General features: G+C 50.3%; 1 protein-coding gene across 3 annotated transcripts in view; it reads left to right on the forward strand.

The window, feature by feature from the left end:
- MFHAS1 (multifunctional ROCO family signaling regulator 1) overlaps window positions 1–24015 on the forward strand; it is a 95283-nt gene extending 71268 nt beyond the window's left edge. Inside the window, exons 2-4 of one of the 3 annotated variants that reach the window (XM_054029428.1) lie at window positions 7057–7341; window positions 14061–14509; window positions 23532–24015. In XM_054029428.1, coding sequence (XP_053885403.1) covers window positions 7057–7187 — 131 coding nt within the window. In that variant the 3' untranslated portion in view covers window positions 7188–7341; window positions 14061–14509; window positions 23532–24015. The remainder of the gene's footprint in view (window positions 1–7056; window positions 7342–14060; window positions 14510–23531) is intronic. The other 2 variants (XM_054029429.1, XM_054029430.1) reach the window with 2 other exon arrangements.
- Window positions 24016–26776: the final 2761 nt, after the last annotated feature.

Here is a 26776-nt window from a genome sequence, read left to right on the forward strand (position 1 = left end):
CAGGATGAGGCCCCTCTAGCTCTGATTGGCCTCGGAGTTCTCCCAGGCCAGGATGGACAAAGTCCTCACAGTGCCTGAGCCAGTGATCACCTCCCTACGATGGTCCTCCCCAAGAAACATGCTCCAAAGGGTCCCATTCAGGGGCAGGGCCCCGTTGCTGGAACTGGTGTCTGACGCGTCGGACCTGGGATGGGGGGCCCATGCGGGGAACGTTCAGACCCAAGGTCTGTGGTCTGCTCAGGATCTGACCCTCCACATAAACGGTAAGGGGCTCAGGGCAGTACAGCTGGCGTGCGTAGCCTTCCGCTCGCACCTGGAGGGCTGGGTGGTCAGGGTACTTATGGACAACATGGCCTCGATGTTCTACATCAACAGGCAAGGCGGGGCCCAATCCGCTGCCCTCTGCTGCGAAGCCTTCATGCTGTGGGACTTTTGTATAGCCTACGACATTTCCCTACAGGCCTTCCATCTGCTGGGCGCCCGGAACGCGTGGGCTGATTGCTTGAGCAGGAACTTCTCCTCTCAGCTCGAGTGGTCTCTCCACCCAGAGGTGGTGCACAGACTTTTCCAAGTGTGGGAAACTCCCTAGGTGGACCTGTTTGGGACTCGGCAGAACCATCGTTGTCCCCAGTTCTGCTCCGGGAGGGGCTGGGACGGGGCGCTATCTCCAGTGCCTTCCTCCTGTCCTGGTCAAGCCAGTTTCTCTATGCCTTTCCCCCATTCCCACTGATCGGCTAGGTCCTGGAAAAGATAAAGACGGACAAGGCCAGGGCCCTCCTGATTGTGCCAGCATGGCCCAGGCTGCATTGGTATGGGGCCCTCATGGCCCTGGCGGTCGCCCCGCCATGGCCGTTGCCATCCCGCCCGGACCTGCTCTCCTAGGACCAGGGCCGCCTCCTCCACCCCAACCTAGCGGCACGCCACCTCACGGCGTGGCTGCTCAATGGTTAGGTAGGGAGGAAAGGATGTGCTCGGAGGGGGTTCAGCGCGTTCTTCTAGAAAGCAGGTGGCCCTCCACGAGCCGAGTCTACTTGGCAAAGTGGTCTCGGTTATCCAGATGGGCGGACAAGTGGGTCATTTTCCAGATGGGTGGCTGCCCTGATCCAGCTTATTCTGGACTACCTCCTTAACCTTAGAGCCCAGGGTCTCGCGCCCTCATCAGTCAAGGTGCACCTGGCGGCCATATTGGCCTTCCATCCGCCGGTGCAGGGCCACACGGTATTCTCCCATGCTATGATTGGCCGATTCCTTAAAGGTTTGGATCGTCTCTTCCTGTATGTTAGGCCCCCAGTCCCGCAGTGGGACCTAAACCTGGTGTTGGCCTGTCTCACAGGGCCCCTATTTGAACTGCTAGCCATGTGCTCCAGGTCACACCTCTCGTGGAAGGTGGCCTTCCTGGTTGCGATCACGTCAGCTAGGCGAGTTTCAGAACACAGGACCCTGACCTCCGAGCCCCCGTACACAGTGTTTCATAAAATAAGGTCCAGCTCTGCTCACACCCTTCATTCCTCACGAAGGTGGTCTCCGCCTATGACATGGGTCAGGACATTTTTCTGCCGGTCCTCTGCCCCAGGCCCCATGCGTCCAGTGAGGATCGCTGCCTCCAGACGCTGGATGTGAGACGGGCTCTGGCTTTTTACCTGGAGTGGACCAGGCCGTTCAGAAAGTCCTCGCAACTGTTCATCGCCTTGACCGAGCACATGAAAGGCAGGCGGATCTCCACTCAGCGGCTCTCCAACTGGATCACCTCGTGCATTCGTACCTGTTATGACCTGGCGGGAATCCCTCCGCCACCTATTGTGAAGGCACGTTCGACTAGAGCGCAGGCCTCGTCCGTCGGCTGCCTTTTTGGCCCATGTCCCCATTCAGGACATTTGTAAGGCTGCCACATGGTCTTCAGTTCACATGTTCACCTCGCATTATGCGATTGTCTCCCAGACCAGGGAGGATGCTGGGTTTGGCAGGGCTGCGCTCCGTCCCGAGAGTTTGTGAACTCCTTCCTACCTCCAACAGATATAGCTTAGAATCACCTATTGTGGAATACACATGAGCAATCTTCCGTAACTGTTGTTCTTCGAGATGTGGTGCTCGTGTCTATTTCACATCCCGCTCTCCTTTCCCTCTGTCGGAGTTGTCTGGCAAGAAGGAACTGAGGGTGTTGGTAGTGTGCAGCGCCCCTTATACCATGCCATGGAGGTGCCACTCCAGGGGTCGCTGGGGCGCTCCCCTACAGGTACTGCTAGGGGAAAAACTTCCGGCACCGGTGCACGTGGCGAGCATGCACACCTATTGTGCAATAGACAGGAGCAACACATCTTGAAGAACACCAGTTACAGAAAAGGTAACACTCTTTTCCTCTAGTCACGCCAGTCAGAGAGGTGAATCCAGACTCCTTTATCAGGCTTGGTGTACGCGCTGCCTCCCAAACATAGTCTAAGGACGTATTTCCAGCCCACCCACAAGCTCTTGAATACCACCTGTACATACCTCACGCAGTGACTTCTGGGACCAGTGTGTTACCGGTTTACATGTGATACCTGACATGACAACAGATAGTTGGGGATAGTGAGTGCGTCGGGCCTGAGAAGTTACAGTATGGTGGGCCCTCTGCCAGCTGGCTCTGAGGGTCACAAGCGTTGCACACAACACACATTCAAGCCAATAAAAGAAACTACTCGACAAGCTGAGAGCTCTCCCTGAACTCCAGCAAGGGTTCTGGCTGGTGATTAGTCCCTCAGACCCCACGGAAAGGTTTTTCTGTGGTTACAAGCACATAACCACTTGGCTCAGAACAAGCACCCCAGGAATCTGAAGTCACTTCTTTATACCATTTGGACCTTTGATCTTGTCCTCATGTAGCAGCTGATCAGCAGCCAATGGACCCTTCCTAAGGGCAAAGATTCAGAAGGCTGAATTCTTGCATAGCCGGAAAGGGTCTGTGTGCATACACCTCTCCCTAGAGATTTCACTTCACTTTGAAAGGTCCTTCTAGCTTGGCCTTTTGTTTCAAGTAGCCCTTTCACGCTCTTAATGTTTCCCAGGGTTTACATCAGGCATGTCTCCCTGGAGATATTATATCCCAGGGTGGCCAAACTGCGGCTTGTGAGCTGCTTATGGCTCTTTTACAGTTAAAGTGCGGCTTGCCGAGGGCCCCCCTCCCATTCTCTGCCTACCAGACTGGGGAGGAGAGCTCAGGGCTTCCTCCCTGCAGTGGGGTGGTGGGGCTAGGGCTGACTTCTGCCCAGCAGGGAGGGGTGTCTCAGGGCTTCAGTCCCAAGACCCTCCTTCCCACAAAGCTGAAGCCCTGAGCCCTGGCAGGGGTGTCCTGGCTCTCGAACTTCTGAAGATTGTCCTATGTGGCTCAGAGGGTTAGTAAGTTTGACCACCCCTGTTATGTACAAACCCATAAATTGGGACAGTTGGCATCTTTGTCTGCGGTCTAAGCAAACAGACAAAGTGTTTAGTGGATGCTGATATACCTTATCACTGGTAGAACCGTCACCTCCACATCACAGTGGAGACATTTTCAAGTGGGATGGGTACTTGCACTGCAGATGTCTGCAGGATATCTCTATAGCGCTGTCAGTCTAACATCTCTCATTACTGTGCAGCTGTTAATGGGGTATTGCATCTGTGGCCTGCAAGCTGTGACAATAGTGGTGCTTTGGATAATCATTACTGGGTGAGGGAAACCTGAATTAGTCATGACTATTCTGAAATATTTAATGCCAAGTTTTACCCTGGGCTGTGAATCGCACTTTTGTTGGTCAGGAGCAATGCCCAGGAAGAGAACGCTACAGTAGGATGGCATGATGTGAACTTTTAGACTTGAAAGGACTCAACTATCACTCCTAGTTTAGAGAGGTTACAATCAGAGCCGTGCTGTGGGAAGGCTACTTGCACAAGCTAAAGACTAAGGTGAGGCTTAGAAAATAAGTAAGAGTTCTCTCCTAATGGAGCTGGGGAAACCTCCAGAGATTTGACTCTTTATTCTATTTCTGATTTAGCCTTCCTGTCTCTCCCCCTCCACTCCCCCATTCCCAGCCTCTTGTTCTTAACTGGACATTAAGAGAGCCTGCTGTGGGCTCTTCTTGTTCTATCTCTTCTCACTTGAATGATCATCAGTGTCTGTGGAATTGTTTAATGGGCTGGTTACAAATGGTGAAACCCAGCTCACTGTCCCAGAGGCTGCTCCCGGAGATGGAAGTAGAGGGGTTAAACCCGGGGTTCCCAAAAACTTCCATACCACAGACCACATCTCCTGGCCAATTGCCCTCCCATTCACCATGGCATGGGCTGCTGCTGCTAGCAATTGGGTCAGGTTCCACAGGTGTCAGCAGCTGTTGCTTACATGGAAAAGTAAAATGAGGGACATTATTTAATGTATTTTTAGCTGTTTTTAACATGATTTAGCAGCTGAAATCGATTTTATACAGTCGATTGCGTATGTCCACACTAAGCGCATTAAGTCGGTGGAGTGCGTCCTCACTACCGTGGCTAGCATTGACTTACGGAGCGGTGCACTGTGGGTAGCTATCCCCCAGTTCCCGCAGTCTCCGCCGCCCATTGGAAATCTGGGTTAAGCTCCCAGTGCCTGATGGGGCAAAAACATTGTTGCGGGTGGTTTTGGGTACATGTTGTCAGTCACCCTTCCCTCCGTGAAAGCAACAGCAGACAATTGTTTCACGCCAGACACCAGGGCGATTAGAAGAGCACAGCAAGGCGCACTGCGCATCTGAGAGGCTTTGAAAACCAGTTTCATGACTGGCCAGGCTTCAGTGTGACAGTTGTGTGTGTTTCTCCTTGATGCAAACCCGCCCCTTTGTTGATTTTAATTCCCTGTAAGCCAATCACCCTCCCCCCTTCAAAATGAAGTAACTATTGTTTTGAAACCATGCATTCTTTCTTTATTAATTAAAAAACAAAAGAGATAACGGACAAGGTAGCCCGGGTGGGGTAGAGGAGGAGGCCACATTGCTTATTGTAACCACACTAAAAGTCAAACTGTTTGAATGACAGCCTTCTGTTGCTTGGGCCATCCTCTGCAGTGGAGTGGCTGGGTGCTCGGAGCCTCCCCCCACCGCATTCTTGGGTGTCTGGGTGAAGAGGCTATGGAACATGGGGAGGAGGGGAGGCGGTTATACAGTGGATGCAGCGGGGGTCTGTGCTCTTGTTGGCTTTCCTGCAGCTCCAACAGACGCTTCATCATGTCAGTTTGCTCCCCCATTAGCCTCAGCATCACGTCCTGCCTCCGCTCTTCGTACTCACTTAATTCTTTCCTGGCCTCTGCCACTGAATTGCCTCCATGCATTAAGCTGTGCCCTATCAGTGCAGGAGGACTGCATGAGCTTGGAAATCCATGTCATTGTGAGTGTGTTTTTTTCGCCTTCTAATCTGCGATAACCTCAGGGACGGAGATGATAGGGGGAGCATAGAAACATTCTACGCTCTATGATTCTGGGGGGACTGCATGGTCACCTGTGCTGCTGAGTTTACCACGCTGACCAAACAGGAAATGAAATTCAAAAGTTTTCCTGTGTACCTGGCTAGTGCATTGGAGTTAAAAGTGCTGTCAAGAGCGGCCATAATGGAGCACTCTGGGATAGCTCCTGGAGGCCAATACCGTCGATTTGCGTCTGCACTACCCCAAATTTGACCCAGCAAAGTCGATTTTTAGTGCCACTCCCCTCGCCGGGGAGGAGTACAGAAGTCGATTTTAAGAGCCCTTTAGGTCAACGGAACAGGATCATTTTTAAATTGACCTAACGTGGCTAAATTTGACCTAACCCTGTAGAGCAGACCAGGCCTGAGAATAAAGGGACATTGCTACGACAGCTCTTTATTCCAGGATCAAACACTCAGGGCTTGGTCCATTTGTTTCTTCACTTATGTCCTCTTCACATGACTGTAGCTGACGCAGGGCCCTCCCTTGACTCCTCTGATTCTGGGTGTCAGTAATTGGCCAATCAGGAGTAACTTTTTCTCAAACAAATGAACTTGCCTGACTCATGGCATAGTTGCTGAAGTGAGCCCTGGCATATGGGTCAGCTGTAGAAATGCACCACCACTGCCACTCGGCAGGCAGCTGCAGAATGCTCTTGTATTCGCTCTGCTTAATTCCATAAGGGCCAATGCCGAAGATGGGCACGCTGTGCAAAAGGTCAAAATAAGAGGCCAACATTCTGCCGTGGACGGCACCCCTGGAACTCCCATTGGCTGCGTGGAGGGTTGTGCAGGAGCTTCTGAGGGCAGGGTTTGACACACAGCATTTTGCTCTAAATGGGAGCATAGGACACGTACTCCAGCCAGCAAACACACAGCCAGCCGCCTGGTGCAGCATGATCTCTGAGCTAGAGCAGCAGCAGCCCCTGGGAAAGTTGCATCCCAGAATCTAAATTTTTAATGATGCTCAAATTTGGTCACTTCTGATTAATGCAAAGGAATAGAGTCTCCACTGGGTAGTCATAGAATCCCTCTAGCTAGATTTGTACTGACTTATTCCATGGTAGGGTAATCTCTCGGGGGGGAGGTGCCGATCACTGTACTGCATAGACACAAATAATAGGGGGATGTCTGTAGCTGTCTCCACTGATCTGCCAGCTGCCTTACTGACACCTACAATTCATATTGTGTATGCAGAGCTTTGTTGGAAGGTGAATTTCAGATCCCATCTGCCCTTGAATCCTAATTAGGAACACCTACTCTGCAGTCCTTGCCTCATTAGACTCTAGAGAGCCTCATTAGACTCTAGAGACCCACTTCAATTTGCAATGTCTAGCTAAAGATCTTTTGAGTCAGTCTGTGGTGATCAGGTTAGGGGAGCCGGGAGTAATGGCAGATGTTGTCTTTGTCTGGAGCAACGTTCTTCCAGCTATAATCACCACCATGGTTATGCAGATGAGAATTTTGTTGGGCTGAAAAATAAAATTCCTTATAGAACATTTTATGACATTGGTCTTAGATGTCTCCCTTATGGGTCTTTGTGAAATGAGCTGTCTTGTGAATATGGCTGTGATGCTCAATGTGTGTTTCTCTCTCTCTCTCTCTCTCTCTCAGGAGAATTGCTGAGTCAGCCTAGACCAGAGGGAGTGATGGAGATAATCTGCCCCAGGAATGGCAGCGAGCGAGTCAATGTCGCCTTGGTTTACCCCCCCACCCCGACACTCATCAGCCCTTGTTCCAAGTGAGCTCTGAGAGACGCACGGACCCCAATTTCAGTACACGCCAAAAACCCTACATAAGACAAGACCTCGCTAAGCATTTTTGAAAACTAGCCGCCACAGAGCCCAGGGACTGTTCTAATTATTAGTGGGATGTGGACATCCCCTTCTCAGAATAAAGGTACAGTAAAGCAAAATCCTCCTCCGTTTGTTTTGCTGAATGAAGGAAATGTTTGACTAACTGGTGATTCTTCTTTGAGTGCTGGTCCGTGTGCATATTCCATGTGTGGGTACACAGGCACACCATGCTCCCACGCCCAGAGAATTTAACAAGCAGTGTCTGTTGGCGCAGTAGATCTCCTCGTGTTCAAAGTTGAGGGTATCAGAGGCAGTGTGCGTAGACGCCACCTCAGTTCCTTCTAACCACCGTGTGGCCTGAGTCCGAATCCAGTGTTCTCTCCTTCTTCAGCTTTTCAGAAAACCTGTAAATAAAATGGTTGGTGAATAATTATTCTTTTTAGCTTAGTACAGTTACAGTTCTAGTGTAGTTTGTTTCCCTAGACCAAGGACTTCTTCCCTATGGTCTGGGACTATGTCCAGAGTCCCAGGCTTCAAAAACTGCATCTCCCGCCCTAGGTCCTTTTCCATCAGTGACGAATAGCAATGCTGCCTCTACTGTTTGGGTGACATGCATATTTTGTCTCTTGTTTCCACTGAGAAATCACAAAGCCCGTCAGCTTTGCCTTGGGAATGCTTGATGAAGAAGGCCATGAGGCCCCTCTCTGATCCAGCTAGGGAGACATATGTGTACTTCAGCCTCAACAAATGAGCAGCGCCCTTATGAGCACATGCTTAGGAGTGGAGCCCTCCAGGACTTTCCATGAAAGTAAGGGGCACTCATGGGCATGAGGACAGACTCAGTCAGTGACTGTCCATAAGAGATGTGCTCCTTCCCCGAGCCCATTGAGGTCAGGCAAACCCTTACATGTCCTAAAGAACCAGTTCTGACAGACCAAAACAAAAACCCACAACAATTAAAAAAACCAAAAAAACAAACCCCACACAACCCTGGCTTGAGGGTAAAGCATGTAGGAAGAAGAAGAATGCACTGGTGATTCTGGAATTGAAGCATAAAGACAGCCGTCTGCTGGTTCTGTCCACAACGGTCCAGACTCTTTGGTACTGACTTACCTGCCCAAAGAACTCATCACGCTCAGGAATGCACCCATACCGTCGGTGCTGACCATCCGAACCTCCCGTGCATATATTCATATTCAGACCTACAAGGCACCAGAGGATACTTTTCTTCCCTATCCACAGTCTCCCCTCTTCTCTGGCCCAGCCCTCCTGAGGGACATTACTACACCAGAAGACGATAGTATGTTGTTGTCCCAGGAACCATCTCACTTACAATCATCAGGCAGCATTGACAGCTGCTGCCAGCTCCGCCATTCCAACAGGAGCAGTTTTCAGATTCAGATGAATTTGGTGAGCTGGCTGCTGCTTCATCCCCCCCAGAGAGAGCCAAGCCCAAACAGGCAATCCAGGACTTACAGTTGCTACCTTTATAGTCATGACTTTCTTAGGGACTGACACAGTTGGCCCCTCTTTCAGGCCTTATTGGGGACTGTAGGATCCTGATAGCAGATGCCTGGGACTCCCCCAGGAGACTTTTCACTCTTCTCCTTCTCACCCACAACCAGATTCATTGGTATATGAGGAGGAGGAGGATGTCGAACCAGAACCACAGGTACAGACAGTCCCGATGGGAATCTCCTCCTCTTCCCCATCCCCGCCGGACAATCATCAGCAATACCATGACTTGTGCAAAGAGTGGCTAATTGTCTCTAGATACCTCTGGAGGAAACCCAAGGCCCACACCAACTGGTTGGACATTCTGCAGCCTCAGGGTCCAAGTAAGGTGGTCCTCCCGGTTAATGAGGCTGTATTGGAACTAGTAAGATTGGCACACCTCATCATCCTGTATTCCCACACCTCTGAGGGCCAACTGGCGCTTTTTGGTCCCACCAAAGGGAGCCAAATTTTTATTTTCCCACCCTGCTCCAGACTCTCTGCTGGTACAGGTTGCTACCGAGAGGACTAGGTCACTATACCTAAGGACCATCCCGTCAGACAAAGGCTTCAGGAGACTGGACCTCCTGGGGAGAAAGGTCTTCTTTGTGGGCTTGCAATTCCGCATCACCAAAGTACAACTTCAACAACTTCTCTAGGCTGGTGGCCTTTCAGGACAAACTTTCCCCTGGTGACAGAGCCCAATTCCTCTCCTTACTAGAGGAGGGCAAGTTGGTGGCAAAAATGGCTGTTCAGGCTGCAGATGATGCAGTGGATAGAGCATCAACAAGCTTGGCCACTGGTATTGTTGTGAGGAGGGATTCTTGGTTGCAATCCTCGGAATTTCCCAGGGAAATGCAGAATACTATCCAAGGTCTTCCCTTTGACAAGTTGAACTTCTTCAATGAGAAAATTGATGACTCTCTTTATTCGTTAAAAGACTTGATGTCTGACCTTTGCTCCTTGGGGATCTGCTCACCAGTCCCGAGAAGGAAGCACTAGAGACAGAGCTATAAATCAAGACCACCTCCTCCTCCTCCTCATGCTTTCTACTACGAGCATCCTGCTGAGCCTCCACGCAAGCAACAGAAGACTGAGAGGCTCTGCTTTTAAGTCTCCTCTACCACCTCAACCACAGCCCATTCCCAGCCCGCTGCTAGGAGCCACTTATGGCATCTTAGTTGAGACCCATGTGCCATCTCTGATGCCACCTATCCTTTTTTCCATCACCTTTGGGGGCCATCTTACTCTTTTCGCCTGGAACTGGGAGCTAATCACGACAGTTGGGTCTTGGAGATTATCCATCAGGGATACTCCATAGAGTTCCTCCCCTTCCCTCTGCACAAGCCCTCTTCCCGGTCCCTCTTTGGGGACCAGTCTCACTAGATGACCCTTCAGCAGGAAGTGGAATCCCTATTATACCGATGGGCAATAGAACACGTCCTGCCTCAGTATCAAAGAGGGTTCTAGTGTCCATATTTCCTAGTCCCCAAAAACACTAAGGATGGAGACCCAGTCTGGATCTTTAGCACCTCAACATCTTCATTTGAAAGTCAAAATTCAGGTTGGTTACGTTGGCATCAAGTGTCTCCTCTCAAAGAGGTAATATGGGTTGCAGCTCTCAACATGGATGCATATTTTCATATAGACATTCACCCCTTCCCACAGGAGGCTCATACAGTTCATGGTGGGTCAGGAGCATTTCTAGTTCCGAGTCCTCCCCTTTGGACTAGTGGTAGCACCCAAAGTGTTTACAAAATTTTTTTCTGTGGTGGCAACTCTGATGAGATGTCAGGGCCATTCAGTTTTTCTGTATCTGGATGACTGACTCCTGTTAGGACCCTCTCGACGGGAGATCACATCAGCTATTCAATTCCTCATTCAGCTTCTCACAGCACTGGGGGTTTGCGTGAACAGAGAAAAATCCATTTTATCCCTCATGAAGCTGACAAAATGTGTTGGGGCAACAATGGAGTCTTTCTGCAAGAGCCTTCCTCCCCGCAGAAAGGTTTCAAATGATGTGCAACCTGTTTTATTTGATTTCCTGCAGACCAAAGGCTACAGTGAGAATGTGCATATCACTGCTGAGCCATGTGGCAGCATGTTCTAATGTGACACACTTTGCCAGACTTCATCTGTGTTGCCTACAGGCCTGGCTCAGCTTAGTCTCAGCTCAGCTTGGCTACTCACCCAACAAGGACCACATCAACTCCAAGGTTCCCACCAGGATCATGGCCTCCTTTGTTTGACGGTCAAAACCTAAAAAGGTACCCTTCTCTATTCCCACTCCCTGTGTCACCATCCATGAAAGTGGTGGTGTGGCCATCGCTTCGGCCAGGAGAGTCAACAAACTGGGAGCCCTCATGGCGGATCTTCCCTTTACGGTATTTCAGAAGGACAAGGTTTCACCCTGAATTTCTTCCCAGGCTAGTCTCTGAATTTTACCTTAACCAGCGTATTCACTTACCCATCTCTTTTCCCAAACCCCACACTTCTCCCAAAGAGAAGAGACTTCATTCCCTTGACGTCCAGCATTCGCTGGCTTTTTACCTGCAAAGAACCAAAACCCATCAGAAAGTCACCAAGACACTCTATCATGATACCTGCGAGATCCCAAGGTCAAGCTATTGTGACGGGATTCCTGGGGTGCAGCCTGGGATTTGTGGGACCACTGTGCCCCCTTAACTCTCTCCAGCCTGAGCTGTCTCTCACAATGCCTTGCTAATGACCAGCAGCAAACCCCTCCAGGAGCTGTTATCACTCAGTACAACAGCATGTGGAGCCCCACACCCAGCTAGATTGCATGAATGCTCCCAGAGCCACTCATGAATCACAGAGGGAAAGGCACCAGCTAAATCCCCCCCCCAGCTCCCAGCACTGTACCCCAGGAATGTACCGTCTCGCGCTGCTCAAGACGAGCAATGCAAATTTATTAATTGGTTCACCACTTCATCAATGGAAAGTGGATATACACCAGCCTCTGTCAAACCTGAGCAGATTTGCCACACACTTCATACAACCTCACTGGTAAAGATAAACAGTTAAAACAAATTTATTGACTACAAAAGATAGATTTTAAATGATTATAAGCGATAGGCAAAAAGTCAGAGTTAGTTACCAAAAGAAATGAAATATAAGCATGCAGTCTAAACTCTCAACCCTATTAGACGGGAAAACATCTAGATTAAGCAGTTTTTCTCACCCCACTGGATATTGCAGTCCTTAATATACAGGTTTGTTCCTGGGCCAATATCCTCTGTTGGAGTCTTGTCTTCTCAGTGTCTTAGTTGCTTGCAGCATAGGTGGGGGCAGGAGAAGAGGCCAAACATATGGCCCCTCTGTCTGTTTTATACCCTCAGTCCATGTGCTTGGAAAACGGAAGTCCAGGCATGTCTGGGGGCATTGCTGAGTCTCCAAGCAAGGTTGAGCGATTCCCCTGGTGTGGCCTTATGCAGGTGAGTCATTGAATTGTAGCTCCGTTGCTGGACAATGGTTGTTGATGGTTGTTTGACACCCACCCAGGCGCTGGTTATTTTCCATGCTGTTGTCTCTGGGGAGCTAATATCTGGCTGATTCCCCAACTTACAGCATGTTTTAGTGACCACCATACAACACAATTCTCATAACTTCACATGCATTAATGATACACATATGGATAGAGAAATGACTTTCAGCAGATCATAGCCTCTCCCCTGATACCTTACAAGGCATGCTTTATATGTAAGATAGCGATTATATAAAAATGAGGACTATGGGGGTTAAAGCACACTCCCCCAAGGTGTGGAATGTCACAGCTATATCGTCTCAAAGGATTTCTAAGTGGGTTTCTGGCTGCATTATCAAGTGCTACATGCTAGCTCACATTCCGCCTCCCGGAGGCATAGTAGCACACTCCCCGAGAGCACATGATAGCATCCCAGCAGGAAGTCTCAACACAGGACATATGCAGAGCAGCGACTTGGAGCTCCAGACACACATTTGCTATACATTGCGCACTAGTCCGGGCCTCTGCTGCAAATGCAGCAGTGGGATCTGCAGTAGTGCACACATCTTTGTTGCTGGCTTCCTTGCCTTCACCTCCAGCCTGAGCACTGCTTGCCAATCACCCATGCGTGGACTACATGTAGGGACCAGCTCTTGAAGAAATGGAGGTTGCTGACTGTAATGGGAAGTTCTTTGAGATGTGTGGTCCTTCTGTGTATTCCACGGCCCGCCCTCCATCCCCTCTGGTTAAATTCACAGAAAGAGGAACTGAGGGGGCATCGACCCACACTTCCTCTTGTACCCTTGCTCGGGAGCATAAGGAGATCTACTGTGCGTGTGCAGGCCAGCTGACACTCCTTGTTAAAATCTGTGGACTCAGGCGCATGGCGCACATGCCTGCCCATATGTGGAATACAGATAGGGACCACACATCTCAAAGAACTCCCAGTTACAGGAAGTATCCTTTATTTTTGTTCTTCTGGCTACACATCACTGAATCATAGAATATCAGGGTTGGAAGGGACCTCAGGAGGTCATCTAGTCCAACCCCCTGCTCAAAGCAGATAGAAAGGTCCAGGTTTTAAAATGGTGTCTTCGCTTCTCTGGATGCAAGCTTCTGCTATGGCAGAGGTTCCCAAACCTTTTGCTGAGACCCTCTTCAGAGATTCATGTCCCATGTGTTCCCCCTTGTGGGGAGGGGTGCGCTCTATAATGGGAGCAGACAAAAGTGTGCAAAGAATGTCAGCTGGATACGTGGCCAGCTGTTCTCGGGCACCAGACTTGGTGTTCTTTCCTGCTTTTAGATCCTCACTGGTTTCGTTCACTATCTGACACTAGTTCTGAGCACAGTTTGCCCTGGCCTCCCTGCAGTGTGCCAACTGCGATTAACCAGCTTGGGAGAGGGGGGAAGCTGTGTTGAGTTGTGTGTTCAAACACAGCTCTGTCTGTCGACCTTGCATCTCCTGAAGCTCCTGAACCACAGCCGCACACCTCTCCTTTTGTTTGTTTGACACTGGGTTAGAGCTCAGAAGCAAATACATTTCTACCCACAAACTAAACAGTTTGAGATGGAACACAAACGCCGTAAGGCTTGTCTGCCCTAGGTAGCACCTAATTCTAGTGCCCCCATCCCGTAATAGTTGTGGTGGTGACTCATTTGCCAGCAAACCCATGACAAAAGAAACCCTGTCTGTTCTGAAGAAGGGCCATTTTATTTAGACTGAGTACTCACCATATTTGGCATCTGGAAGAAAACAGAATGTGCATTAATCTGTTCATCATGAATACTATAAGCCATGAAAGACTGCTGCTACATGACGGTTTCTTTGTCCTTCTCTCCTTCAGATGAATGGTAATGCTAGTGCTAAAGGTTTTATATCGGGCGGCATGTGAAACTGCGGTGTGGCTGAAGGATCTGTAGTGCTACTGTCTCTCTTGGGTTTGGAGTCCTGCCTTTACAACGAGACCAGACTTTCGAACTCTGAACTATTTGAAGTGGGAACACAGCTAAGTGTGTCTCTCCTGAGATACCCTTGAGAACTTAAGTGTACAGTGCAATCTGAAGGTCACTGATGACCAGATGTGACGTGAAACAATAGTCTTGCAGCAATCAGATGGCAGCATTATTGGCTGGAGATGAAACACTGGGATTGAAATTCTATGGACCCTTTGATTACCTGCTGTGCACCCATTTAGACCTGTTGATGAATGTAAAAATGTTCTCAGTGCTGTTTCATTCAGATGTAACTGAAGAAAAGTCAGTTGTGGAGTTTCATGGAGTTGTTTCCTTACAGGTGAGTGTTTGGGGTTGCATCAGTCAGATTTTTCAGTGGGGTTTGGCAGCGTGCAGGTAGCTATCATATCTCTTTAAAAGCAGACCGGTAGAGCAGGCCAGTGCGGTCTGACTCTTCTTCACCGTAGCTATCTATGGCACAAATGTTCCTCCGATAATTTGGTGGAGGGGTGGACTGGGGCAGCTTGTTAATGGAGATAGTTTCACATGGTATGAAGTCCAGTATCAAAATTAATGTCCCAGACAGTTAACTGCAGATACATTTTTTTAACTATGAGGTTGTAAATGTACGTGAACCTAATTCGCTCACTGGTGGGTTTCACGTATCGAAGGTTGAGATGGAATAAGAGGACAGTCCAGCTCTGGGCTGGCATGTGCTAGGTTGTAGTTGACACATGATGCTTGGTCTGTAGCAGGTTGAGTTTAGGAGCAACTGAACTGTAGTTAACCAATCAGTTACGTGTTTTTAGTCCCTGACGTGCTGGTGGTGTCTCTCATTTGCACAAACCCACACGCCGCCTGTACGTATCCTGCTTTCTGTGGCATTTGTAAGAGGAACAGTTTGTAAACCTTCTTTAAATCTCAGCCAGATCTGTTACTTTGAATCCTCTGCTAAATTCATGATGGTGTAGAGCTAGGACATTATCCTAACCCTTCCCATTCAAACGACACTCACTGGTACAGGGCTGGGAAGATACCCCTGCCCCTCTCTGTTCCACCTGCTTTCTTGCAAGATGGATCCTCCATTCACTACTGCTCCCCATCAAACACCTAGTGCTGGCTGGACAGTCCATCCAAAAGGACTGGTTTGGTGGGATCAGAATGTGCCGCGTAAACAGGCTGATTCCACCAGCACTTGTGCTGGGAACCAGACTGGCCACCGGGGCTCCCTTGTTCTCCGCAGCTCACCTGGTGGGCTTCCCAGACAGTCCGCTCCTTGTGCTCCTGCAGAGCAGGTGATTCCGGGGGAGCACGTTTTGTTTTGGAAACATTGAAGTGGTCCCACTGTGGGAATGTGTCAGTATTTCCAAAGCCAAAAATTTAGGAATTTCATCCCCACAAAAAATTCAAGTTTTGTGGCTTTTTGTCCTGATTCAGGATGATATTTTCCCTCAAACTCAATTTTTTTTGCAGAACAGAAATCCCATCTCCTGGCTGGCATTACAAAACTGCTTTTATGAGCACCAGTGTTCACTGGCTCTAAGCCCAAGCTCATTACGTGACTGGCTGCAGCTGAGTTAATATCTACAGTGTCCTTCTAAGAGACCAGCACTCTTCTCCCCCCCAACCACCCCACCCTGCAGTGAATACTGGCCATCCAATCCTCCACACTGCTAACACTGGCCACCCTCTCCCAGTGATTGCTGACTTCCCCTGTCTTCTCTGTCCCTGCAAGGACTGGAGCTGCCAGGAGACTGGCTAGGGGTGGCAGGAGTACGGAGGAAGCTGCTGGGCGGCACATTGTTCATGGATGGAAGGGGGCCGTATCTCTCTGAAAAGGGCAGCTCTCTTTCTTCCCTCCCAGTTCTCTCCTTGCTTCTGGGAGGGGAGGGCAGAGCTGAAGCAGGAGCCATCTTGTCCCATCCAGGGGAAGCCAAGTCAGTGGGGGTGGGGCACAGCTCCAGGGCAGAAGAAGGCTTTAGTTGGTTAGGTCATTCTCTGTATTTGCTGGACCCTTCCAGACCCCTAAAGGGCCATCCCAGGGGGCGGGGTAGGCTGACCACTAGGTGCTACTACCCCATCACAGAAGGGTACGGGAGCCGTCTTACATGGGCTAACATGGGGGAAAACGCCACCACAGGAGGCTTGATATGACTGATTCCTCTCCCTCCAAAGGACCCTGTCAGTCACCTTTTAAGGCAGACAACTCTTGCGCTTCTTACTGCTCCTCTCCTCCTCCTCCTCCAAGTGCAGATGTGTTGAGAAAAGCAACTGAAAAAGCACCATGTATTGGTCAGACACATGTGCCCAGACTTCAGTTGCAAATGAGTGCTTTACCTCCGGGAGAGAGTAGCGGGGCGGAGACTCACCCAGTGGCGCCTCCTGCTGGTTTATCCGGGAATTAGCTCTTTTTACCAGCTCCAGAGCGCCCTCTGCCAGTGTCTCGCCGTCACTGGCCCCTATGTCCCTCCCGGACCCCGGTACCCTTTTATCTGGGGTGCTACCCGTGCAGGCAATACCCCACAGATCTGGTTCTCCTCTCCCCCAGGGAACCCCCGCCCTCTATCCCCACCTTACCTCAGCCTATGGGCTACTGCCAGTCACCATCTAGCCCCCTTTCACTGGGGCCGACTGCAGTCTGTATAAGCCAGTCATCATAGGCAAGGGAGGTTTTGCCCTGCTGCCTTTCCCTGCAACCCAGTACCTCCAGGGGCCATGTACAAGGCCCTGCAGCCTGGGGAGTTGCCGGCCTGGAGCTCCCCAGCTCCTCTGGCCTTTCCCCAGCCCTGCTTCACTCCAGTCCCCTTTAGCACTCAGGCAGCTAGGGAATGCTTGCTCCTGCCCACTGCCCTCTTATAAGGGCCAGCTGGGCCCTGATTGGGGCGTGCCACAGCTGAGGCTGCTAGGCCAATAGGCCTAGCTGATTGGCTCACCCAGCCACAGCCCTGTTTACCCAGGAGTGGGGCAGCGGTCCCACTACAGAGAGCGAGCTGGGTTCTCTTCCAGCTTGTGCATCACACACACGGGTCTAACTCTTCCGACTGCGGGTCTCTGGTGCTGACGATGGCTTACCAGGCAGAGCTTTCCTCTGGGTGTGCTGTCAGATAGGACGCTTTGCTACCCGGAGCAAAGTGCTGGCTCCTTTCCTGATGGGCCACGAGGGGGCGGTCTGGCCTGCGGGGGCTGCAATTGCCCTCTTACAGCTGAAAAGTCCTACACTGTGTGTGCTGGGCTCTGGCCATCTATTGCCAACGGGCTGAGGTAGAAAAAGGAAGTAGCAGTTTCTCACTAGGCCGGGATGCACAGCCCCTAGCGTAACGGAGTCCTAAGAGCTATCCTGGGAGGAGAGGGGCTGATTCACCCTGCCCTGCCTTTGGTGCAGCCACTTACCGCAATGCAGAGCAGGTGTGAAATGCCACCAGCTTAGGAAAGTGGGGACAATCAGGCCTGCATGCTCCCTTTGTCACTGCTAAGAGAGGGCTGGCTGCTGCGCGAACCCGTCTGCATTTTAACCCCAAACAAATACATGGTGTCCTCCCGACACTTCGCTCAGCGAGAGCCTGCTCCTGTAAACAAGAAACCTGACTTGGTCATTGAAATCCCTGACAGAATTACTGCCTGGCTGGGAACTGGAGCTCCCTTGGGGTCTGCAGGGAAAGGCACGGCCAGTTGTGTGTCCCTACTCAGCAAACGCACAGTGGTCTGAAAGCTGCCAGGCTGGGCTTGTCCTTAGGGAGCTGGGCTGGAAAAGTGCACACTCCCCGCTCTCGGGTACCTTTGGAACCAGATCTGTTGGTGTAGGCACACGTGGCAGGCGTGTCAGACTGACCAGCTGCTGTGGAGCACTCACACGTGCCGTGGCTGCTCCTCCACAGAGGGAGCTCCGTAGTGCAGTCATGTTGTGTAGTGAGCTGGTAACAGCCTGAAGAAGAGCATTCTACCAGGAAAGCATTCAGCCACAAACGTGAGCTCACGGCTTGGAGGAGCCTTTGGCTCCCTTGGCCAAGTGCCTTCAGTACCCCTGTGGTTCCTGAGGGAAACTCGCAATAGTGTCCTGTGTGGGGCAAGGTGCAGAACCGCCTTCCTGAGGCAGCTGGCAGATGGCTCCAGCACTGCTGCTCATGCGTGGCACTTCCTGAAGCTGCGAGCAGCAGTAACATCACCGAGAATAGGGGCAGCCTCACTCCGCTGCTTGGCAAAGCTGTGAGTAGCATCAAAGACAGGCCTGCAAGTTGTGTTGGGGGAGCAGAGTGACCGTGGACTCCTCGCCTGGACTGTGAACTGCCAGTTCCCTTGGTGGGACAGGAGGAGAGAGAGAGCTCCTTCTTCCTTCCAACAAGCAGAGGGGTTATCTAGAACCCACCGAAGGCTGACCCCAAAGACCCCTGCACTGGTTCCAGGAACAGGACCATAGTGGGGTTGAGGGGACGCTTCCCCACAGCTGTGGGGAGTGATTGGCTTCCCACGTGGATGTTTCCTGTGGAGAAGGATGTGTGAGTAAGAAAAAGGGGTGGGGGATAATAGGAGCCGGGGAATGAGGCCAGGAGCTGGGAATGAACAGAAGCTGGGAATGGGTGACTGGGGCTGGATCGCTTGATGATTTCCTGTTCTGTTCATTCCCTCTGGGGCACCTGGCATTGGCCACTGTTGAAGACAGGATACTGGGCTAGATGGACCTTTGGTCTGACCCAGTACGGCCGTTCTTTTGTTAGGACAGGGAACCACTCTGCATAGTGCAGAGTCTGAGGGATTGGGAGCGTCGCCCAAACCAGAGTGCTCTGTCTCCCTTGTGCTAACAGTGGTGCTTTCCATGGTTTTGTTTTGGAGCATTTTAGGCTCATCCTGGCCTATCAAACAGAGATCACTTGGGTCGGTGACCCCTGAAATAACCGGATACCTGAAAGAACAGTTCAGCACTATTGAGATGCTGACTTGCTGTGAGAGCCGAGCGGGGGTTGTCTCTAGGAAGCTCCTTAGAGAAGAAAAATGTAGGCTGACCTCAAACCTTTGTCTCTGATCAAATAGTCAGTGAGCCGTCTGGGCGCTGGAGACCACCTCGCTTCTCAGCACTAATGTAAAATGCACTGATAGCAGGTGCGGGCAGGGGAGTGCTGGTCTTGTAGGCAGCTCCAGGCAGCTCGATTTGAAGAGGTTTTTTTATAGTAGTAAAAATGATTTCTCTGTAGCATCTAATGTACTGATCCAGAAGGTAAAGCTGCTAGGCTACACCGCTCAAGCTGCTGTTTGAACACTTCTGTGCTGTGGAAGGTAACCAATAGGTTGTGATTTTCCACTGAAGTCAAAAAACCTCAGTTGCAAGAGCTTCCTGAGGTACTCCCGCAGAGACGCAGCCGAATCAGCACGCCATGGAACGCGGGAATGGCAGAGACCTCGGCACACCACACTGACTTACTCCTCAAGTCTGTGCCCCCAAAATAAAAATTCTGCACACAATATTTTCAAATTCTGCAAAAATCTGCATATTTGTCAAAATAATACAATATAATCACACTATTTTCAATTCTTTGCTGAAAAGTATTTTGAAATAAATGACCAAAATAATTGAAAATGATGTGATTATATTGGCAAATAAAATATGCAGAATTTTGCAGAATTTTAAAACTTGATTTTTTGGTGCAGAATTTTAAAATTTTGGTTTAGAATTCCCTCAAGAGTACCAGATTCTGTGTGGAGCAATCAGGTTGTGGGCAGCCCGGTGTGGGGGAGGGAATCTGGATGCACAGGGGCTTGGTTGGGGGTTCTGGGTGCAGGGGAGTCCAGGTGAAGGTAAAAAGCAACAGAGGGTCCTGTGGCACCTTTGAGACTAACAGAAGTATTGGGAGCATAAGCTTTCGTGGGTAAGAACCTCACTTCTTCAGATGCAAGTAATGGAAATCTCCAGAGGCAGGTATAAATCAGTATGGAGATAACGAGGTTAGTTCAATCAGGGAGGGTGAGGTGCTCTGCTAGCAGTTGAGGTGTGAACACCAAGGGAGGAGAAACTGCTTCTGTAGTTGGCTAGCCATTCACAGTCTTTGTTTAATCCTGATCTGATGGTGTCAAATTTGCAAATGAACTGGAGCTCAGCAGTTTCTCTTTGGAGTCTGGTCCTGAAGTTTTTTTGCTGTAAGATGGCTACCTTTACATCTGCTATTGTGTGGCCAGGGAGGTTGAAGTGTTCTCCTACAGGTTTTTGTATATTGCTATTCCTGATATTCCTTCAACTTGTGTCCATTTATCCTCTTGCGTAGTGACTGTTCAGTTTGGCCAATGTACATAGCAGAGGGGCATTGCTGGCATATGATGGCATATATAACATTGGTGGACGTGCAGGTGAATGAGCCGGTGATGTTGTAGCTGATCTGGTTAGGTCCTGTGATGGTGTTGCTGGTGTAGATATGTGGGCAGAGTTGGCATCGAGGTTTGTTGCATGGGTTGGTTCCTGAGTTAGAGTTGTTATGGTGCGGTGCGTGGTTGCTGGTGAGAATATGCTTAAGGTTGGCAGGTTGTCTGTGGTCCATCGTCTACAGCAAAGCACTGAGGTACAATCGCATCTGCTCCAACCCCTGAGACAGAGACCAACACCTACAAGATCTTCACCAAGCATTCTCAAAACTACGATATCCACACAAGGAAATAAAGAAACAAATCAACAGAGCCAGATGTGTACCCAGAAGCCTCCTGCTACAAGACAGGCCCAGAAGAGAAACCAACAGAACTCCACTGGCCATCACCTACAGTCCTCAGCTTAAACCTCTCCAACGCATCATCAGTGATCTACAACCCATCCTGGACAATGATCCCTCATTTTCACAGACCTTGGGAGGCAGGCCCGTCCTCGCCCACAGACAACCTGCCAACCTTAAGCATATTCTCACCAGCAACCACGCACCGCACCATAACAACTCTAACCTGCCTCTGGAGATTTCCATTACTTGCATCTGAAGAAGTGAGGTTCTTACCCACAAAAGCTTATGCTCCCAGTACTTCTGTTCGTCTTAAAGGTGCCACAGGATCCTCTGTTGCTTTTTACAGATTCAGACTAACACGGCTACCCCTCTGATACTTGACAGGTGAAGGTAGTTAGGGCTCAGCAGGGGGATCTGGCTGCTGGAGGAGTGGATCTTGGTGGGGTGGGGGTCAGAATGCCACTGTGCAGCTGGTTGGGACTGAGTGGTGTGGGGCTCCCGAAGCATGGGGTGAGTCTCTATAGGGTGGGGCTTTGGATGTGGGGGGCTCAGTGGTGGTGTTCTGGGTGTGGGGAAGTCTGGGTACTGGGGGCTCCTGATGCAGGGGTGAGGCTCAGCATGGTGGGAATTCTGTGGGAGGTTGCAAGGGGCTCCCAATGCAGGGAGGCCTCGTGGGGGGGTTCTGGGTGCAGGGGGGAGGGATCCAGATGCACGGGGGTTGGGTGGACAGGGGGAGCAGCTCCCTGTACAGGGACCCCTCCCCCATGGCTGAGGAGCAATAGGGCCAGGAAATGGCGGGAGAACCACTGTACGGGTAGTTGCTCCCCTGGCTGCCCAATGCCCGTGCATCTGGACTCTTCCCCCCCACCTCCTGCAGTGACCTGCCTCTCCCCTGGCTGCTCCAGGCACCCAGACAGATGCGCCTGCACAGCCAGGGAGGAGTGAGAGTGTGTCACGGAGTCCCCGGGCGATGCTCTGGAACTGCTCCCTACGAAGCCAGGCAGGACTCTGGGGAGCCTCCTGTCTCGGAGCAGACTGTCCCCGGGCAAGGAGCTCACACGGCTTCGACCCTCCTGGGTCTGACCTCGGTGCATTCCGCATCCCCCTCCACACGGTGCACTTCCCACAGCGAGTCCGCCCAGGCGGGGCGCCTGGGGCAGCCAGAGGGCCCTGCACCCCAACTCCGCAGTCAGCCGGGAAAACAGAAGGTTTATTAGTCGATAGGAACACAGCGTAGAACAGAACTTGTTAGCACAGAAGTCAGTGACTTTCAGCCAAGTCCATCTTCGGGGGAGGGGAGCCCAGAGCCCCCAAGCCACCTGAGACTGACTCACTTCCAGCTGCCTGGCCCCTACCCTGCCTGTTGCTCCTCCTCCTCCGACCTTTGTCTCGCTTCCCTGGTCAAGAGTCATCTGGTCGCATCCCCCTCCTGGGTCTCCATGGCATCCGTGCAGGCAGCTGGAGCAGCCCCCGCAAAATTCACACACCCTTATTCCCATCACCTAGACATTGGTGCAATGCACAAGGAAACTGAGGCACACACAGCATTCATGCAAAACAGTAAGACTCACATACAACATAACAAGGGAAAATCCCCACTTCGTCGCAGTGAGCACTGGTAAAGCTTCTCTTTGCCTCCCCACAGAAATTATTTTTCTGCAAGGAAGCAAAGAGAATCAGCGGGGGGGCATGTTTCTGTGCGTGCGCAGTGGCGCAGAATCCCCCCAGGAATACTGAGTGCCCCTATGGCTGAGAGCTTGAGAAATGTTACAGAACCATAAGGCACACGTTAAAATGGGAAGGCCTTGCCTCCTTTTCAGGAATAGTTTGGTGTTTGCTCCCATGAACTGTGCCACAGCCGGTGCTGGTCAGGTTTGGATGAATACTGAATCATCAGCGCTCTGGAAGTCCCCTAATTAAACCTGAGCTTGAGCTGCGAAGACCTGTACATCCCCAAATCGGGAACAGACGCTCACAGATGGAGCTCTGGATTGGACCAATCTCTAGTCATGACCAGTGGAAGCCGTACAAGCTAGAGTCAGCGGGGAGTGTGTAGCTGGCTTCTTTTCTTTCTTAACTTGTTTGCAGTTAAAATAATGTATAGTTAGCTAAAGATGCAGCTCCTCCTTCTTTACAATATCTGAACTATTTGAGTGATGTGATCGGCAATAGCTAGTGTGTATTGGGTGTTGGCAAAACCTTCCAGCATGAGAGGGTTGGGAATGCTAGTCTTGGCTAAGAACTCCCTAGCTCTGGTTTTGGGGAAACCTCCAAATCCTCTGGCTCAATAAAAAGCAGGTTCTTCCAGGAGCAGAATGGCTTGGGGACAGGGCTCTGCTGGCACCGCAGTCATGGTCTACTTAGCACTATCATAAAACCCACCCGTGAACTAAATTCACCTACAAATGTTGGGGGAGTGGGAGGACACATGTTCAAAGGGGCGTAGAGACAAGGCCAGCCTTACAGGTGGCATGTTCTCCAGCTGTTGGAGCTCAGTGTCACTGCTTGGAGGGGGCAGGAGAGGCACAGAATGCCCACATGGATACAGGCTTTGTTTGTGCCCAGAGCTGGGGCTGGATAAATAGCAAGGATCTCCCATCATTTCCCACATTTGGAAACATTCTCCTGTTCTCTCCACTGCCACTGATGTGTCTCTCTCTTTATTTTCCCCAGAGGAAGAAACTAGTGATTTGTTGCTGTGATAAGTGAGGAAAAGAAAACTCCAGACTGGAATCTCTTTCCCAGCTGGAGGACCGTTTCCTGATAACTCAGCATGATCTATGGACACACTAACAAGAAGAGTTCAGATGTTTTCAAGGAATAAATGCCGTGGCTTGGTAAAGCAGAACTGAGTAAATGTTTTACACCTGAACCTCAGAATCATGATCATCCTCCAAGGAAGAGCTGCTTGACAGACGAACAGTGTGAACGGCTTCTCAGGGATTCTGTTTGCTGTACACAAATAGCCATAATGTCGGGATTGATGGCAGTATTTAGAGCACTCCAGTTTGGTTCTATTTCATGTGGAAGCGGGATCACTCATCTGAAGTTCACTGCTGTTCAGTAACTAGTGTAGAACAATGTGGTTTATCTTTATTTTTGTAATGTGCAAAACCATTTAATTTTCTACACAGTTTAAAGCTTCTAGTATTAGTGACCACTGAGTGCAATATTCTGCTTGGGAGCCCTGCCAAATAGCCCTTGGGTTCTTGGTTTGTTGTCGATATGTTCAAGTATCTATCACTGTTCTTTTGTCCCTCACACACAGTGTTAGCTCACCAAGTACGCTCCAGGCTATCACTGTTGAGCAGCTCACAGGAGCGGCTGCTTCTGGAGACATTCTCCCCTCTCCACGGTGAGGATATGCTGTCTGATGTTCATCGTCCCTGTCTCTCTCCACTTCCAAGAAACCCAAAAGAACCCCCCAGAACAAGGTGGTGGCAGCCAGAAGATGCTAGTTTGGGAATACCCTCACTTCCAAGTGCCATGCTTCAGCACAGCACAATGGCAAGGAGCAGGGGGACTAGGCATTCAATGAAAATAACCTGTTGCTAATCACAGGCCAAGCACCAGTGAGACTGGTGTCGCTGAGCTCAGAATGGAGACCAGGGAAAGGTGGGCAGGGAAACATACATTTTCAGCCTGCATGCACACCCCTCGCTGTCATACTATGCTTGGGAGTTAATGAACTGTCGCAATCAAGTAGGGTTTTTAAACCACTCGGGTGTTATGTACCATGGGTCCTTGGCAGGAGGGCAGGGCACTCTGCTATTTGAGAATATGTTCTGAGGGTGTAGAGCGCACTGGCTGTATCGGAGAAGAATTTACTTCAATTAGTAGGGAATTCAACTCCTTTTAAGTAGGAGGATAAATTCCCAGCAGCCAACATTCTCAACCAGAGAGCACCATATTGTGCTCACTAACCTGTTTCCAGGCTCCAGGTTGCTGGCTGATCTGTGTTCTACAGAAATAGCACAGTTCAGAAGGGCAAATCAATAAATCATTTGCCCTTGGGGCAACAATGGGAGGCAGATAGCACCATTATTCCTTGGGGGGTGACCAGTAGCATCTTATATTGCATTTCAAAGCAGAATCCCAAAGAGGTGGTTCCAGTTAAATGAAGCTCAAATGCAGCTGCTTGCTTACTTTGTGTGTTGACAGAAAATGTGCACAACTATATGTACGTAATCAGTGAGAGCAGGGAAAGGTGGGAACTCTGTCAGTGGATATTACTTTACATGTCTTGTATAGTGAGAAATCTGGAGTATTCTTGCAGTACTGGATTGTTGCTGGACCATGTACGTCCCTGTTGTAACTGCATTTGACATCTTTGGAGTTCTTACCGAGAGGAGTTTGGCTCCATAGCTCCAGTTTCTGCTGACTGCTTAGCCTAAGGCCAGAGTTGGGCTGACTAGTCCCTTTTCAACGTGCATTGTTCTCTCCAGGTTCGGCCTTTGCTAAACGCTTTAGGACTCTGTTTTAAATCTGAATACAGCTGAGGTCTAAGAATGAATTGGGGTTAACCAGGCGTGTCTGTACTCAGTCTCTGAAGGCAGCTCGGGGTTTGTGTAACAGGAGTCAGAACTGAAGGAGATGGTTTCCCTTGGGCAGTCCCCCGTAAGGTGTTTGGTAACTATAAACCTTGAAAGTAAAGGCAGGTGTGTGTGTTCAGCTTCTCTGGGGGCAGTGAGCATGCTTGGTCCCTGCTATAGCGCTTCTGGTCAATGGGGGTCATACCAGGGTGAGTTATTTTTTGTTGTTGATACCTAAAGCTGCCAAAGTAGCAAAGCCTGTGCCCAGGTGTGACAGGCACTGTGCTGGCAGGGTGCAGGAAATGTGTGAGACTAGCTGAAGAGACAAACAGTTGGAAATGCTCCTTCGCTGGGCAGGACCATTAACCCTCTGTGCAGGAAGCTCCTTTCTGTCTCATCGCCTGGGAGTTTTGCAGCCAGACTCCCCGGGAGCTCAGCTGTTGAGACCCCAGGCGGGATCCTGTTGGGACAGCATCACTGGAAGAACCATGTCAGGCTCTTCAGGAAAAGGCCAAAGTTCTACCCCAGTAAGCACAAGAGAAACGATTCTGCCCAGGCAAGCTGCCCGTTGCCTCCCCCCTCCCCCCCCCCGGCCAGAAACTGCCCCCTGAGGCTGTTCTGTCTTCTACTTGTGCCTCTTGAGCACATTTCCCAGGTTTGTGACAAGGCACTGCCCAAGTGTTTTTCCTTCCTAAAAGGTTCACTTGCTTGTGTTGGACCTGTCCTTGTGATTTGCACTCTTGCAAGAACAGCAAGTGGTGTTGGTGTACAGCTGATGCTGCAGCTACAGTTATCCATTAATCTGGGTAGAAATTTACAAATTATCCTTGCCAAAAAGATTGAAAATAAATCTGATCTTAACTTGAAACAAGGCATCTCTTCCCAGTCATTTAACTCAGTTCAGAATTTCCACCACTCCCCCCTTCCCCCCCCCCAATTGATTTCTGGCTTTGAAGACCCAGGGCCTAGTTATGTTTTTGAACTATGAACATAGAAGATTGATGCACACCCTGCATAACTGGGATTTGGTGCTGGAGCTGAGTACTAATTACTGTCGTAAAATACAAATTCAGACAGATCATATAACTGTAAACACTTGTTCTGTAACACCACGTGTGCCCCTCCAGAGCGCCCATAGTCCCTGTTCCCATATCGAAACACTAGAGAACATATAAACTCCGCTTCTTTTTGTTGCTGTTTCTCCAAATGGCACTCACTCACAGTAAGTGTAGAGAGAGTGACTACACGTACAATGTCTGAAACCTGAGCTCTACTGAAGGAGACATCAGCACCGCAAAGGACGGGCGGGATAGATTAATCAGCGCGGAGGTGCTCAGGCAGAGGCGACTGGTAACTGCTGATTGGGGAGGGCCCCAATGTAAAGGT

The sequence above is a fragment of the Malaclemys terrapin genome, chromosome 5, assembly GCF_027887155.1.
Source record: "Malaclemys terrapin pileata isolate rMalTer1 chromosome 5, rMalTer1.hap1, whole genome shotgun sequence".
Lineage (NCBI taxonomy): Eukaryota > Metazoa > Chordata > Testudines > Emydidae > Malaclemys > Malaclemys terrapin.